Source organism: Lampetra planeri, chromosome 8 (assembly GCF_965212315.1).
Source record: "Lampetra planeri chromosome 8, kcLamPlan1.2.h2, whole genome shotgun sequence".
Classification (NCBI taxonomy): domain Eukaryota; kingdom Metazoa; phylum Chordata; class Hyperoartia; order Petromyzontiformes; family Petromyzontidae; genus Lampetra; species Lampetra planeri.
Genome location: NC_136114.1, coordinates 4,586,768 through 4,605,018, shown reverse-complemented (window position 1 = coordinate 4,605,018; position 18,251 = coordinate 4,586,768). Strand labels below are relative to the sequence as shown.

Below are 18,251 nucleotides of genomic sequence, written 5' to 3'. Positions count from 1 at the left end.
GTGTTGTGTTGATTTAAGGTTTTTCATATATGTAACATCTGTGACTGGCTATAAAACTGTCTGCTAGCACAATATAAATGTGCTAAGATAGATAATTCACATTTCATAGTTTGTTTGAAACTTGCTTGATTACGTTAGATAAAGCTTATTTTTACTTGACGTTTTTACGATATCTTCACAAACGTTCAGCTTTGGTGCATTGTGATGAGTGCTCAACTCATGATTATAGGAATAATTCAAATATGTAAATTAGGAGATAACCCATCACAGCAGAAAAATGCAGGCTGGAATCAAATGTATTTACCAATATACAAAGATGTGCAGTGCATGTACAAAAGGTCTCAGCTTTATCCAGACCACCAGCTCAAAATAACTGAATGTGTCCATTTTGTCATTTATATCACTGTCTCTAATCGACAGCATGCCCACACATTCAGTTGTTTTGAATTGGAGGTCTGAATAAGGCTGTACATGCAATGCCTACACACACACACCTTTGTGTATATTTCAATCTAATCCTTAGATTGCCAGTTGAAATGAAATAATTCCAATTTCCATCCCATCATCATTCCAAAGGTCAATAACATTAGTACCACTTCGTGGGAAATCAACAGTGGTTGCCCCATGAAAAGAATTGCTCATATTGTGATTTAACTACCAGCAATTACATGAAAGCAATGCTATTATCTTGATGCTTGCTGATACCACCAGTTTAGGTATAGTGAGCAATGGACTTGACAACCACAGACACCTTTCACAACTGCTGCGACGTACAGTCTCCCTGCTAACCTGGGTGAGGTTGTTGCCCTGCGCGTGCACCGTGCGGAGCAATGCGCAGTCCCGTATGCCCTCCAGCGAGGAGAGTTGGTTGTGTGAGCAGTCCAAGTGCAGCAGCCGGGGCACCTCGCTCAGCCCAGCCGTGCTCACCAGCTGGTTATGGTCCACAAGCAGCCGCTGCAGCTTCTTCTGCCACTCCAAACCGCCTGCCGTAGAGTGCACAGCAAGAGGGTTATGCTGTGTTTTCACGGCCACTTGCAAGCAGGCTCGGCAAGCTCAGGAGCGGTGCTCGGCAGAGCTCGGATCTTGTCCCTATTGTACGGAGCCAAGCAGGTTCATGGGTTCAGCTCCTCCTGCCCTTACCTTCTCACACCCTCATTACCCTCTGTCGCTGGACAGTAGCAATCATAACAAAGCATTGTTATTAATAACACTCAATGCAGGCTTGGGTTAAGTGAGGCTATCCCAAGCAAAATATATTATTGTAATACCCTTCTGCCTTTTTTTAATAATGTCATACCATAGGTCGCTCTTCTTACTTCGGAGTTGACCCAGTAATGTGACCACTGGCTCCAACAGCAGTCCGGATGAAATCCGGGGTTTACTCATGAAAGCAAGCTGGTCAATTATTTTTTACCATATTCACCGAGACTGAGGTTCATGAAATTCAGCTGTCTGACTTCAAATGCGATTTCAGGAGTTGAGTCAGCCCATGATCCTTAAGGGGTCATTAAATGAGCACCAGGTTGTGTCAATTGGTCGCTGACCTATGGAATAAATTGCTCGTGTCATAATTATGTGGAATGGTTACCACTGGCTCAGGGCTGGAAACTATGATGAAGTTTTATCCCACACTCCTTTGTGCAGAGAGGCAATTTTACTTTACTCGACATAAACGGTTAAGCTTATATGAATGCGTAGGTTTTCACAGCCAATGTTATGATTCATAAATGATGTTGGGGTTAGGCCATATAATGATCTCGCCAAATTTGTGTTGTTAAAACCGTAAACCAAGCAACATAGCCAAACAAATTAAATTGTCACATGCACGAGTGTGTCATACACCAATTATTATTGTTTCGGCTCACCGGTGAGTTGAACAATTTTCACAACCAGTTTAACAATCATATGCAATGTTTCGCATGAAACTGCACGTCAAGGGTTTTCAGGACAAATATCCAGGAAGTAAGAATACAATCTAATAAGTCAGAATGCTTGTACATTTCACAATTACGTTGTATGGCTGTGTCGGGTGGTGGAGGATCTTCATGACACAAATTTTGACAGATCGTTACGTGACCTAACCCAAAAATAATTATTAACAAGGAACATGCCGAAACAGTAGTCATGAGAGACAGAAGGTGATGGGGTTTGGCATTCAGGCCGTGTTGTCGCAGTTGTGAACCGCCTATGCTGGTGTGTCGCGGTGATAGTGAATACACAAACACTGCCGGCACAAACCTATCCTTGTGATGTTGTTGTGAGAGAGCTCCAACAATGTAAGGTTGGTGCATCCTTCTAAGCCGTGAATCGAGGTGAGATGGTTATGAGACAGCAGAAGGACTTCCAGGTTTTCTAGGTCTTGGCAGTTTACAGTCTCAATGCTGTTGTCCTGCAAAACTCACAGAGAATATCATATTATACATATCTCTTATACGAATATAGCATTGTAATAACTTGTATTTTACTATATATTAAGGAAATCACCTGGAAATGTATAAAAGTATTAAAATACGAGTATTTAACGGTAACTAGCATTCTGTCACCTCTATTACGTCAAATACTGTAACACATTGTCACGCGATAACCCAAACTAACTCTATGACCCTGTCCGTTACATGTAAGCAGGAATGAGTATTACAATGCAACTCTTGCAAAATGCGTTTTTTTTCTTCTATGTTAAATATCACTACGTGTAATGTTAACGTGTTTAGTGGCGATACCTGCGTGTCGATAACTCTGAGTCCCTTGCAGTTGTTGACTCCGTCCAGAGCCAACAGGCCACAGCGATTGAGACTCAGAGACTGCAGATTGGGACACTGAGACAGCGTGCTCAGATTGCAGCCAGGCAGGTCTTGAAAACAAACTGTTGTGACCTGAATAAGTAACAACCATTAATTAAGCAAGAAAGTTTTGTACAACCAACATATTTACCATCACATCTCATATATGTATTTACTGAAAGCACTGCATTTGGTGTGATATATTGCTTTCAACATGGTTAATGGCGCAATGTAGATTACATAGCGGCATGGAAACCAATTCTGTTGGCTAAAGGTGATTTTAAATTACATAAAAATGTAACTCGGCTTGCTGCCAAAGCTAAATTGTAAACATATTTTACTTAAATTAAATGGCAATTCAACCTATGCATTTATATCATTATTTATATTTCATGGTACATCTATGTTACATTTTAATTCAACCATATCCCAATTACACTCTCGGCTTGTAGCCACACAGCAAAGCATATATTGTAATCCACAACCGCCCTACAAGCCTTTGTCTAACAACCAAATCAAGCTGTATTTGAGCAAATAAAGTGTAAAATAAAAGTTGAGTGGTATTTTTTTATGCAGTAAATAAAATAAAATGCATGTCCATCACATATGTCCAGGAAAGTCTTACTGAGCCTCTAATATTAGTCATTTACATATGGGAGGAATCAGAAACACCTGGGGGATAACCCATACACTCATGTGGATAACATTAATAAGTTTGCACAGACAGGTCAAAAATATCTATGTGACCTGTAGATTACTGGCATGTGGCACTAGGCCCAGCACAACAGCATTCGCAATGGTCTTATTCAATAATACCTGGTGAATTGAAGATGTCAAGCCCCCTTTTAGTATCTGCTCCACAGACAGTGGGGACAGATGTCTTGCTGCAGAGTTATTTCGTGGTCTTTTTTTACGTAAATCTTTACCTCGGCTCTCTGCCACGATTCTCGACCAAGGCTTGCAGTTTTTCATCCAGGCAAGCCTCCGTGCCTCGACTGCATCCGAAAGAGTCAAGCTAGAAGCATAGCTTTGCATCTCCCCTTGGTGTTCAACTACAGTTAACTTTCGATCATTGTTGCGTTGTGGGATGTCCATGTGCTCTGATGTAGTGACTTCTTCGTCTGGGGTAATGCTCAAATCCTTCTTGCAAGGTTGCAAGACCGTGGTTGTATCCATTATCCGTCCTTTATTCATGACTTGTTCTTGCTCTCTGTTTGATCTATATCCTTCCTTCACATCCATGCACTTCCTATCAATGCTCATCGCACTCTCTTGTGGCGTGCACCGCTTTGCTTGCGTTGGACTTTCCTGTTGCTCTGCCTCAGAGGTGCTTTGCTCCGGTTCGTGATTTTTACATTTTCTCTTCTCTCCTTCTAGCTTCTTGATTTCTTCTTCTTTTTCTTCCGCTCGCATTCTCTCCTCCTCTTTCCGTTTCCTCCTCTCGTCTTCCTTGTCCTGTTTTTGCTTTCTTTCTTCCCTTTTCCTTCTCTTTTCTTCCTGTTTTCTCTTCACTTCTTCTTGTTTCCTTTTGTTCGCTGCTGCTTCTTCTTCTTCATCCCGTTTTCTCTTTTCCTCTTCTCGCTGCCGTTCTTGTTCCTCCTCCAACTTGCGCTGTTCGTCTTCTCTCCTTTTCACTTCTTCCTCTATTCGCAAGCGCTCTTCTTCGAGTCTCTTCCGCTCTTCCTCCTTCTGTCTCTCATACTCCATCCTCCTTCTCTCGGCCTCTTCAAGCCTTCTCTTCTCCTCCGCCTGCCTTCGCCTCATCTCCTCTTCTTCTTTTCGTCGCCGTTCTTCCTCCCTTCTCTTCTGCTCCTCCTCTTCCCTCTGCAGCCTTTCTCTTCTGTCTCGCTCTTCCTTTTCCCTTCTGAGAGCGAGTTCTTTTTCTTGCCTGAGCTCTTCTCGTCTCGCTGCTATTAAGGGTGCGTATATTTTCCGTGTTCTGTAGCCTTTGAATAGGGCCTGGATCTTGAGTGCTGCGGGCTGCTGCCTGTCGCGTAGTTCTTGTCTGTCTTTCGCAAGCCTCTGCTCAAGTTCTTTCTTCTCATGGTCAATTTGTTCCTGAAAGCGCTCAATTTCAGCCTTGGAAATGCACATACAAAAGACACAAAAGAGATGCAGAAATATCAGTTATATTAGAATGTATGAGTTATTTCATGAAGGTAATTTTGTACATTTTATTTCACTTCATGAAATTTGTAGTTGATTGAGCAACACATTATGTTGAGTAGGGTCTCCACATGTTGTGTAAATAGAATAGTTAACTTGACCCTTTGGAAGACTTTGAGGACAATTAACCATCGTGCAAGTCAGTTCAGGGCAACATTTTATAAATCAGGAAAATGTTTCGAGCACAATGTCTCTTTCTTTGAATGATGTCACAGGATCTCTAAGATTGTCATTAAAGTGTAAAGAGGGTGATAATAATACCAACTACAACTCCATGAAGTGATCCATTGGCACATTGGTGAGAACCCTGACCATGAATGTCCTCAAATAGACCTGTTTATGTCATAATCTGGAGTAACTTTTTGTGTTTAGTTTGTTATCCTTTCCCCACACCTCCGATTAGCACGGTTGGTTATGTACAGTGCGAAAGAAGTTCAACATACATACATTTAGACTTCAAACTTTCGTGACTGCAGGAATTCATATTCTTGATTCTTTCGGTAAAATCACGTAGATAGAAAACACATTTTTTTGTAATAAATGAAAATTTAAAAATAGAAATTTAAATAATGAATTGAAATAATAAAAGCAAAAAACCTCAATAAATACTCAAATTAAAATAGTAAAAGAAAATAAAAAATAATAAATAGAAATATTTTTATTGAAAAAAAAATATTTAACATTTTGTATTTTTTTTTTCTATCTACGTGACTTTACCAAAAGAACCAAAAATATACATACAACATGAACAACAGACATTGCTAGATACACATATTGGACCCATTTCCGGTCAATGTAATTGTCATACTTTTTAAGCAATCACCATACCTCATAGTTTCTCATTTCCGCTTCAAATGACTTTTGATTTGCACGTTCTAGTTCTTCCACCTTTGCTTGTTGGAGCTGCATGTAATTAATCACAGATAAAACCATAGACTAAGATCATGTACATACATTGGAGTAAAATCAGCAAAGTTAAACTATTCTCCTGCTCAAACATGCATTTGGTTATGCTCAACTCTGTTGGTTGTCATGAACTACAATTTCATATGAAAATGGCAGGGGCCGGTCGATCTAAACTATCACCACTGCCGACTTACCACAAATTAGTGAACGTTTTTTCAACCCCTGAAGAATGATGGGCTGAGTCAACCCCTTATCAGGATATTAATTTTAAACCTTATAATTGTGTATCCAGCACGCTACACACTCTATGACCTACACTATATGCCATAATATGTAAAATAAATCGATGTAGATTGTATTATATTGTCCAAGATTATATTTTTCAAGAATTCTAGCAGCATTGACTTAAGGTACGAATCATGTTTGATAGAAAAATTTATAATTAATAACGTACAACTATGCATTGAATGTACAACAGCTCGAAGCCATTTGAAAAATTACCACTTCAAAATAACTGCATGTGTGGCCAATTTGTTTTAGAACACCCAACTTAATAAATCGAGAAAACGTGGCTGGATAAATGGCCATATTTACAGAAATGTGCAGACTCTTTTCTGTAAGACTTTTCTAGAAAATACTAATTTGTCAACACGTGAATAAGAAATCTGAATTTGGGGAATTGGAGGTCATGGAAGAAAGAAGTGCAATCACGTGTTTTATAATGTTATCCACTTCTTGGCATTACGTGGGAGACATTTCTAATTCTACAATACCAGCCACTGTTTGTTATTGAAAGTCAGTGTCTCCCTTCACAAATGAGTAATGGGCTGGTACTTACCTCCATTGGCTTCCCTGAGCCAGTGGTGGACATTACACATTCTCTCTTTCGGGTGATCACTGTACACTTAACACAATGGTATTCATTTAAACAACCATAGAGAATAATGGGCTGGGTAGACCCCATCCATTATTTGAACTTGCGACCTTGTGATTGCGAGCCTAACACTCAACCACTGCTGCTTGCTCATACCACTCCTGGCAGAAGTGCCTCCACTCGAAGAATCTCTTAGATTTAACAACATACATAGATGTGCATTGCATGTAGAACGTCTCTCAGTCCGAGGGTATTGGGCCCACTCTTTGAGGCTGGCCAGACATCTTGAGAGAGTTGGGAGAACCCAGGCTTTACTCCACCGCACACGACCTCTTGTTCGAGGCGACTGTGGTGTACATTTCACTCCAGTATGCTAACCATTACATCATGGCAGCATCTCTTGCCTGATATCACTTGAACAATCAAACAAGTTGTACAACACCAGCCACTGCGTTGTATTTCAGTACACGGGAGATAACGCCAGTTGAGTGATGCCAGCCAATGCTTGGTGTTGCTTGGCAAGGTGTGGCAACTAGGAGTGTACCAGCCGCTGCCGCTGCAAGTCCATCTCCTCCTGCTCGTCCTGCTCCTGCCTCGCGCGGCGGCGCTGCTCGTGTTCAGGCTGCCCGTGGGTTCTGTCACCGGCTCCCACGAGTCTCATCGCCTCCTCGCTGGCACCTGCCGTCTCCGCTATCGAATCTGTCCCGACACTGGCATTTCCCTTAATATCTGCAAGGGCGAATTGATAACATATTGTACAGATGGGTTGAGTGTACACGTAACTTTAAATTTATATTTGTAATGCTTAGGTGTAACAAACAGTATGACTTATTAGATACGTGTCTTTTCCAAGGTCGTTGATAAACAATTATTGCTCAGGAGATACAACAAGAACCAATTACCTTCAGCGCTGTAAACATTTTTAATAAAACCACATATCATCTCTGAAGTAGACATCCTGTCTACTCTGAGTTAATACCCTCATCTAACACACCTGTTTCTATATGACAATGACGAACAAGAATGAACTTAAATGGTTTTAATTGATGGAGTGTAGTGATACGTGCAATCGCTTCTCAAATTGCACACAGGAAGCAAGGAAGGCTGCTTATGCAAGTGTGTCAATGAAAGTTGAGATAGGTTCAATTTTTTGATTACCACTTTCTGATTTATAACAAAGCTACGTGGTGTGAACATGGTAACCAGACTTAGTATGGCCATACCCAGCAGCGAGGTTGCAATAGTAGATAGCAGAGATATGGAGTGAACCACACAGATTGCACAGGTAAACAATGACATGTCATATATGAGAAAAATGCCAAATGCAAATGACCTTGAGAAAAGTCCTGAAATATCCCTTCTTTGGCTGACAAGATACAGCAGTTTGTATTGCAAGTTAGGAAATGAGGTGAACTATTACATGACATATCAAGTCAAAGTGTCTGCATGTTCAAATGAGTATTGGGCAGCGCTGATGTAATTGGTAGGAATGAGTCAGTGGTGGTAATTCCACATTCCTACCAAAGGGGCCAGTATACCCTTGGAATTGCCACTGCTGACTTCCAAACGTACTCATTATTGACTCTGGAGGGATGATAGATTGATTGAACTCCTAACTGGGATTTGATATTGTGATATTCTGAATTGTGAGCCAAGCACTCTACAACTGGATATTATATTCGCAGTGATTTCATAATTAAATGTACTATCCATTGATTAACTAGATTAATAACCCACTGAGATTATTTCTCATAAAAAATACACCTGCAAAACCACTGATATTCATGGGTCATTTCTATTATGATGTGTTTTCGTGTTAATTTATGTTCTACAACTAGGATGTGGTATGTGACACCCATACACAGATGTCTTCTATTGTGACTGATATTCAAGTTCACGATCATCATATTTACTGCTCTTTGTTAATTTCCCCTTCTAGTCCTAACTATGGAAAGGTGGATTTTCGATCATTGGCTAAGAGCTGCATATTGAGATAAGCACCACCCTACATTTGCTTGAGCAGGGATACACGTTGACTGTTTGATGATAGTGTAATCCCACATATAAAAACATATGAACACATGGCTGTCAGGATTGCATGTGTAAATAAATACAAATAGATGCAAATGAAATAACAAGTGCAAAAATACTCGTTCATTTAAGAGATTTACAGCTGGCAAGCTGTGTGCATATCAGAATTAATAATGCATAGTCAGTGATTCCACCACATGGGGGCACATTTGTTTGGTATAATGAGGAGTTTGTAAGGGTGAATTAATGCATCATGGTATGAATAAATCACCGCGGACAGACCTAATGCTAATGGCACATCTTGTTATCATTATAAACCATTTTGTATTAAATCTGGCTTGAACATTACGTTCACCATTTGGGCTATATTTTATCCTTCGTGACGTGACCTAATTTCGATGTGCAGCCATATAGCTCGAAGGTAATGGCTTTGTGTGGTTTTACAAATCTATTTCACTGGGCTGTGAAAACATATGCGAAAAAATGGCATGATATAAAATTACATACATTTTATACATATGAAGTAGAAATCCCCTCATCTGCATTTAATGAGTGGTCATCATTACAAGTACATATAGTTATCGCTTCAGACATCCTGTTGTCTGCTATGTTGTGGTTAAAAAGACATGTACAGCACTATGTTGTCAATCCACTGCTGGATGAGCACCTCTCTACATCTTGAGGGATCTTTGACCACATTTCACCACAAGTTGTGGCTTAAAGATGGAAATGCAAAACAGCAATGGATATTTCTGCACTACCCTCTACTGTCCATAACGTCGATTGTACCCGTATTCAATGCATGGCGGTCACCCATCCAGCCACTATCCAGGCTCCACCCAGCTTATCTTAAAATATTGGATGACTTCTCGGCGATTTGTAAAACGCAGGTCATATCAGTCTAACGGCTAAAGCTTTCGGAGCAAGGCACGGGCGATCTCAACTGTGCCTTGGATAAGTCCCCATTGCACAGGTGACTCTCTTCTGCTCACCTGCAATGGTAAGCCATTAAATCTGCTCTATATTGCACACACAAGGAAGTTACCCAGGCAGTAAACCTATGAATTATGACACACTATAAGCCATTCTCTACAGTTACTTCAGTGTTTTCTGAGTATCGGTATGAAGCAGAATGTAATGATTTTACGGAAATCTCTGCAGACAGCAGAGCTGCATGCTCTGTTGATGAATGATCCAGGCACAGACACCATAGAACTTCCAAAATAGGCATCTCTTATAACAAATACACAAGTTATTATTATGCTGCCTAGACAAGTTCTTATAACTCTCATTACATGTATCATCATTCTCATCACACATCATAAATCCTCTGCTGGGTGAAGGCACCCCCAAGCCTCAAGATGTACAGGCCAAATTGAATAAAAACATTTTCACGTGACGAGTTTTATTATGATACGGTCATACTGACAAGACTCGTTCATAACATGTTTTTGTTTACATTTGAAAACTTGCTGTTCCCAGGTTAAATATGTGCCTGGTTGAAATGCAAGCTCTTTGTACTGCTGGTCCAAATAATTTATTACAGGACACAGCACATTGAGTCACACAGCCACCCATAAATAACATAAATTTCAAAATACGTTTCGCAATGCTAAATATACTTACTTTGGAACACATCAGCATCTGTTTCGCGGCCACTAATGTCCTCTTGTCCAGCAGCAGGGGGCAATGAAGAGTCACATTCTTCTGATGCCTCTTCACAGCTCTGCCGTTCATATTCCTCCAATTCTGACAAAACCTACGGTGGCAAAATAATGGAAGACTGGTGTGGGAACAACTGGGAGAGCACCATCATCGGAAATAAGCATCTCATTGAAGATCCCAATCATCCACACCTCAGGAAGCTCAGTGCCCCACAAGCAGTGGGTTTCTTTATATAGTATCAAAACTGGCCACACAAGGTGCGATCACCTTTTCACAAAGCAAAAATAAACCACCCAAATGCAACTTCGGTACACCACAACTAACTTTGTAACTGATCGTGAACTCGTGTCCACTGCAAGTGATCTCCGAGGGCACGAGTGGTGGATATTCGATGTTCTTTAAAGTCATAAGCTGGATTTACAACTTAAACATCAATTCATAATTCCTACTGAATTCATAGCCAAACACAAGAAATAAAAAAACATTTGTAATATAGAATCCAAGCCTTCAAGTGTTGCAAATAACTGAACTTAAATATGTAAACACATTCCTGCGGAGGGAGCTGGTAGGAACGTTGGGTTGCCCGGTCAATGGCCAGGGTCAACGGCGGCGTGGTGTATTCCGCAAATATGCCCGACTGTGAGGGCGGGCACAAGCCGGCGTGAGTAGATTAAACGTTGAGTTTCATAAGGGCACCACGGGGTGACCAGCCCCTCCCCACCCAGCCCCACCCAGCCCCTCCCCACCCTCCCATCCCCACCCAGCCCCACCCAGCCCCTTCCCACCCTCCCCTCCCAACCTCCCCTCCCCACCCAGCCCCTCCCTCCCCACCCAGCCCCTCCCTGCACGACGGACGGACACAATAATTCCCTGTGGGCTGGTGTAACCAGGAGGTTCCTACCAGTATTATCCACTGTATGTGTAAAATGGATGCAATATTGCCACATATCTCGGGTTAACCTACCCTTTTCTTTAGGACCTCAGGATCTTCACCATATTCCTTGGCTAATTCCTCAAGCAATACGTGAGACTTAAATGAAACTGGAGCCCAGTTGTCTGCAAGGCAAGATATGACAAGTGGAGAAGTTATTTTTTAATAATCGCATGCGATACAAAAATTTGATTCAATATTGAGTGAGGGATAATACTGTGACACTAGTTATCAACAATAGTGAACTACACACGATCAAATAAGCTGGGCACAATTAACAATGTACTTAACAGGTAGATCAAAAATAAATGGTAACATCAATGTAACAAAAATGGATTAGCAACTGGTTACATGCCTGGCAGATGCTGAGTGAAAACACAGGTGGTCTGAAAAGTGAAAAATGGTTCACAAAAAATAGGAGCCAGAATAATAGTGTCCAGATTAACTATGGGAAAAACCTAGGTATGCAATCCACACTATAGATATAAAAATTACATGACGAATCTCGATATGGTGTCTCTCAATCTATCCATCAATTATGCGATTAAATAAAACAAATTATTTCATTCATTAGACATTCAAGTGAAAAGGTCCCCATCCTCTAAGAAGCATGTCCATGGGTGGCCCTGAGTCTGTTAATGATTACATTTTCCATGGCCAGTGCCTATATCTCGATAGGACAACCGCTATTCACTCGCTAGAAAGTGATATTAATTTCAGTGACTAGAAAAGGGCTGAGTAAAACACAGACCAGGATTTTAACTTGCAACCTTTCATCATGAATCAGCATTCTGTGGCTCCACCAAAAATGAATTATTATCTATTAGCAAATATGTTATAACAAAGTTTGAGGCTTGGGTAGGAGTTGTAAGGGATCTGCAGTTCAGGAAGGTTCAGGAAAACGTATATATTCATGCTGTATTTGATTTAGCGTAAACATAATTTGATCTCATACTCAGGTAGGGCTCCTCCTCGTGCAACTTATTGTAGATGTCTTCCGCATCCTCAGCTCTGCTCTTCACTCGCGCCATGTACATGAGCACTGTGTCAGGCAGGCCTTCCTCTTCAGGCTAATCAATGTACACACATATCAGCAAAACGTTACAATCATTAACAGGGGTAATGGTAGTGATGCTTGCTAATTGAGCATTGTTGAGATTCTCCGTTTTTATATTTGGCTCCTACCCATAATAAAATAAACTTGTCATGAATCAGCATGGTTGCCATTGCAAGTCAAAGGATACTAATATTCTGCATGAGGATACAAAGATTATGCATGTTCATTGTCATGTACTTTCGTAATTCCCCCCGCCTCCCGATTGTTTCCAATTGCACTATTGACAGTGTGATGAGGCAAAACATATTTTCGATATTGTTAATTCTCTAAACTGGAATTTAGCCTAATTCAGTGCAAACCCGAAGTCAATATGAAGGGGTTTTGTGCAGTTGTTAGTGGGAGGTTGCTCAGATTGAGACCTAGGGTCTCAGCTGAGCACTATAACCTCTGAGCCACCCAGCCACCTCAAATCTCCATGCTCAAAGAGTTGACCTTAATTCAATTGTTAAGCAAAGTAGTATAGCTTATTTGGCAGATAAGCACATACAAAGGGACATACTGTATGTATGTTGAACTTCTTTTGCACCGTACGCAGACATGCTAATCGGAGGTGCGTACGGACAACTAAACACAAAAGTCAGTTCTAAATAAATGCGTTTTCAATCTAGATTTAAAATTGCATAGCACCAGTGGCTTCCTAATATTATTGACGGCTGCAGAAGCGCATCTGAAAGCGGGCGACGCAGTGACCGACTTTGTTCGATGGCCAGCCAAAAGCCGTTGCCAGGATGACCGGAGTTCGCGTGACAGTTTATGCTCCTTGACGAGATCAGCAAGGTATTGTGGGTCAGTTTTGGCACGCACTTTGTGTTTAATGAGTGCAACCTTATAACGTTTGTAGCAAATGACAGGACAATATAGGTAACAATGCAATGCTCTCACTGCTGTCCACCACAGAATCCCACAGCCTATGCCAACTGTTGCACACAATAGTCGCCCATCCAAGCGCTATCCTAGCTCAAACCCTGCTTAGCTTCCACTACCTGATGACATTGCTCACTTACTTTAAAAGCTCAAACATGTCTGGTGTCCAGTCACTTGAAGGATGTTAAGCAAAAGGTATTGTTTGTAAGTAGACGCTAAATTGACGCGTTATTCTTTATCGAAATGCCAAAACAACTATTTATATGTAGAGTACTCTTCTGTAAAAAAATGCATAATTGATCGTGTAATCTACGTTTTCACAAAATTTCAGTGACAGGAATTTGCTCTTGCATTTACTTTTTAATGTAAATGTATGAATGAATAGTTACTTTTGTTGTTATTGTCTGTCATATAAATAATTTAAAGCAAGTATATATTTATAAACTGTAGTGTTAAAACAAATCCTGGCCGCATTTTCTGTAGTTTTATGTTGTCCGATTTATATATTCCTTGTGCCTCAGTATGCGGCAAATTTGCCGCCTCGGAAATGTCAAGCCGATTTTGAATATAAAGAGGATGCTTACTTCAATGCAGGCAATTTCAGCTTGGTCCTCTTCAGAATCATTGCCTTCCAACTCCTCCAGTGGCACATTGATTAATCGTAGCTCACGCTCAATGGCTTCTTCCAAATCTTCGCAATCCATCTGTCTGGAGAGAAGACAAAGTATATACGAAATATTTTTTTTGCAAACATTATTTTATTACTTCTTAACAACAGGCCATTTCTGGTGAAGTGGCTGAATGGCTCAGCGGGGTAGGAAGTCAGGGCGTTGAGTCATCACGACTAAAACTCTGGGTTCCTTTCCGTGATTTACCTACCTATTACTCAATCATTGTCTCACGTTTATTCAGTTGGTCAGGGTTTTAGTCACAATCGACTGCACAAGTAATGCTATTTTTGTTCAATTTATTTTACATATTTCAGCACTGAGGCCAAAAAAGGCAGTTTGGCTGACATGTGATGAATTTTATAAGTGCCACCTTGTATTGATGAGGCTTAGTTAAGGCAATTAAAAGTAGTTATTTGATGTCTTCCATGTTTTTTTCGCTGATACAAAGCGATGCACTGCTCTATTTTAGTTGTGAATGGAAATGTTTTTAACTTTGTGCTGTGACATTAATGTCACCAATGAAAATAGCACACAGACTAAATAAAGGTTATGAACAAAAGGTGTTTAATACATTTATTTAACGTACCAAAATTGTATTTATGTCAATCTAGTATTCGCTTTCTCCAACTATTATTGCCCATCACTGTGGAAAGTAAACAGTGGTAATCCTGAAAAATATAGTCTGTTCTCTACCATAGGAATGTGGAATTTACACAACTGGCTCAGGACTGACACCAGATGTGAGTGCCACATAAAACTCAAATAATTGAGCAAAGAGACACTTTACTTTGGCTGGCTCTTGACATACAACTCTAGTATAGTATGCAGCGTAAAGGCACTACATCCTGGAGTAAGCAAGTAATTTACATCAAGTGGATTGTCCGCAAGAAATCAAGTACAAGTATTGACGGCTTAGAATTGCACTGCCATGCACAATGAGGAAGACGTGGATTACAGAACGTACGCTCGTCAAACAAACAACTAACGAAGGGAGTGGCAGCCAAAGCACAACCACCTTGGAGATGCAGCGATGAAATCAACTTTGTGTGCAGATGCTGAATGATTAACATCGCCGAATCGTGAGACGGCTACTGCTTGGGGAGAGGCCTTCATCCAGCAGTGGATGATTGATCGTGGCTCATTACAAATGGACTGTAACTGTGCGATTTGAGCAATGAGGCACAGTACTAAAGTCACACAGTCGGTGGTCTTTCCGCTCAAATGAACACGGCTCGCCGCTCACATTTTCCGGAGCCCCCCGAAGCAACGGCGGAAATTCCACATTCCCATGGCGAGAACCAGGATTCACATTGGACAACCACGGCTATCGTAGCAAGAGTACAGTCGTACGCGAGGACTGTATTATCACCACCACGAAATGCAGTAGCACTGTATCATAAACATGTAGACTAAGCATCACGCGAAAAAGTCAGCATGCTGTCAATATGTAACGCTCTACAATAGGGCCCATCCATTTGGTGCGTACGCAAACATCTGTCAACACTTGACGTACCCCCGGATCCTATAGAAGGGCCGACATTTAATCCACGCAGAAACGAACAAGGATTAATAATATTCACGTGTTTAAGCAAACAAATAACTCATTTGAAGGCCAATGTAAACATTATTATCGAGGCTTCACCTCCCCCCCCCGATACGCAAGCGTACACATTTGTGTTAACCACCCCATCCCCCTCCATGAGAACGGACTAAATGGATGGCCCCATATGGAAAATAAATAATTTAAAGACGACACAGAACAGCACGTTGATTACATTGTCATATACAGTACTCAACAACGCGACAGTGCTATACCAAACCCATTCACCGACAGCGTCGCAATGTCTTACGCCAGGATGTGAACCTGTACCTTGTAGCTCGCGTGCGCTACTTAGTTAGTGAGTGAGAACAACGCGGTTTGTAGCCACGAAGCCTCCTTCACGGCCCTGGCAAGCTCCGCTCAGCATGTGGCCGTGCGGGCGTCTTTGCGTTACCGTGGCGACGGGGGCCGCCGCTACCGGAAATGCGCGCACGTGGCCAGCAGCGCGCACGTGGCCAGCAACGCGCACTGCGGAATTGGCGTGAACCGACTTCAGTGGCCAGGGGGTGGGAAGTTTTTTGAGTGAACGCGTGCTATGTTAATTACGGTAAGGCGTGTGGAGTAAAATTTGTATATAAAGCTTCGTAACTGCAGGGATTCATATTCTTGGTTCTTTCGGTAAAGTCACGTAGAAGGGAAATAATAATATTAATATTAAACAATACAAATTATCACGACGTTTCGACTGCAACACAAGCAATCATCAGGTGTTAAATCCACGGCAAGAAAATTTGAAAAAAGTTTTTTTTCAAATTTGAAAGAAGAAAAAAATGAAATTTTCTGAAATCCACAGCAAGAAAATTTGAAAAAAACTTTTTTAAAATGTTCTTGCTGTGGATTTCATTATCAGGTGTGAAATCCACAGCAAGAAAAAATTCTTGCTGTGGATTTCACACCTGATGATGATGGCTTGTGTTGCAGTCGAAACGTCGTGAGAATTTTTATTATTTTATATTCATATTATTTAATTATTTCCCTTCTACGTGACTTTACCCAAAGAACCAAGATTATGATTCCCTGCAGTCACGAAAGCTTTAAATCAAAACGCGTGTTTAGTTACTTACGGTAACGCGTGCTATGTTACTTACGGTAACGCGTATTCTTGGTTCTTTCGGTAAATTCACGTAGAAGGGAAATAATAAAATAATATTAATATTGAACAATACCAATTCTCACGACGTTTCGACTGCAACACAAGCAATCATCATCAGGTGTGAAATCCACAGCAAGTGAGAATTTTTATTGTTTTATATTAATATTATTTAATTATTTCCCTTCTACGTGACTTTACCGAAAGAACCAAGAATATGAATCCCTGCAGTCACAAAAGATTTAAATCAAAATTTTACGGTAACGCGTGTTCGGTTACTTACGGTAACCTGCGCTAAGCGACGATCTCTTTGGTGACGCCGCGTTGGAAGTGGTCTCACAAGCACACTAAATAAAATACACAAGGCGACGTTTCGGGCAATGGCCCTGTTTCCTACTAGTGCACGCAGAGTGGCCAGAAAGATTTTTGGACAGTACCGTGGGTTGTAGCTTTCTAGATAGAATTAGCGAAGCGTGGGGCAGATGCAAGCTTGTAATTACACTGACCAACAACATAAATCAGGTGAATGACAACATTTTACCTGTTCAGAACAGCGAATGGGTTTGGGCAGGACACGTCGCCGATGATCAATAATACGGGATTGGAATGTGCGAACATCTGAATGTAAAGTGGCAGGAAGGCATCGTAGACAGTCGTGAAGATGGAATTGTGATTTGGGTGGGACGCGTGTGCAAGGTGGTGGAGGGCTTGGCTAAACGTTAAAGGTATCGCGCGCTTTCAGATGCACTTCTGCAGCCGTCTGGAACGCTCTTCTGATATTAAGGAAGCAACTGGGAGCTATGCAGTTTTAAATCGAGATTTAATTATTTTTTAAACTTATTTTTGGGTTTAGTTTGTTGTCCTTAGATTAGCACGTTTGGTAACGTACGGTGCGAAAGAAGTTCAGCATACATAAAACGCAGAAAGTTGTCACTGTTGGGAGCACAGTCGGTGCATCTTACAGTCATCTCAGTCAACCAACCTATGGCAACTGGGTTCTGTGACCTGCCAGCGAGCCTTCGACACGCCAAATGGCCTCGAAAGGGCACCGAGCATGACACAAGCGTCGTGGTGAGATGTCTCCGTCACTTAGCGGGCAACGGCGGTTGTTGTTGTTGTTGTTGGGCGACCGATACGGGCATTGGGAGTGTCAGCTACTAAGGGGAAGACCTCGAGCCCAGACAGAGGGAGACTGAGAGCAGAGCTTGGAGGTCGGGGTGTCGACTTGTGCAACAGTTGTGGGATGTATCAGGATAAACCAAGCCGTCGGAAGGAGTGATGGCTTCAAAGGCATTGGGCATGATGACCTCTTAGAGGCTTTGAGCTCACTACATGGATTATCAAGAGCGTCCATCACTGATCAAAGGCCTTCAAATGAAATCAGCTTTGACTTGCTGATAATATCTAATGAATGAGCCAGGTCGAGGTCTGTTGTTTTGCACAATGAAAAATATTGACCTTGAAGCTCTATGGGCCAAAAAAGTTTGTTATTTTTCTCTGTTAGTCATCCAGAATTCCACTTTTTAACGTTTTTTTCTTCAATGTATTAGATTTTT

General features: G+C 41.3%; 1 protein-coding gene across 1 annotated transcript in view; it reads right to left on the bottom strand.

The window, feature by feature from the left end:
• LRRIQ1 (leucine rich repeats and IQ motif containing 1) overlaps positions 1–16,002 on the bottom strand; it is a 111,717-nt gene extending 95,715 nt beyond the window's left edge. The window contains exons 1-11 of the mRNA XM_078596747.1: positions 15,876–16,002; positions 13,919–14,042; positions 12,309–12,423; positions 11,387–11,478; positions 10,384–10,516; positions 7,271–7,455; positions 5,775–5,849; positions 3,597–4,859; positions 2,721–2,873; positions 2,239–2,389; positions 790–983 (exon numbers count right to left, since the gene is read on the bottom strand). Coding sequence (XP_078452873.1) covers positions 790–983; positions 2,239–2,389; positions 2,721–2,873; positions 3,597–4,859; positions 5,775–5,849; positions 7,271–7,455; positions 10,384–10,516; positions 11,387–11,478; positions 12,309–12,423; positions 13,919–14,038 — 2,481 coding nt within the window. The 5' untranslated portion in view covers positions 14,039–14,042; positions 15,876–16,002. The remainder of the gene's footprint in view (positions 1–789; positions 984–2,238; positions 2,390–2,720; positions 2,874–3,596; positions 4,860–5,774; positions 5,850–7,270; positions 7,456–10,383; positions 10,517–11,386; positions 11,479–12,308; positions 12,424–13,918; positions 14,043–15,875) is intronic.
• Positions 16,003–18,251: the final 2,249 nt, after the last annotated feature.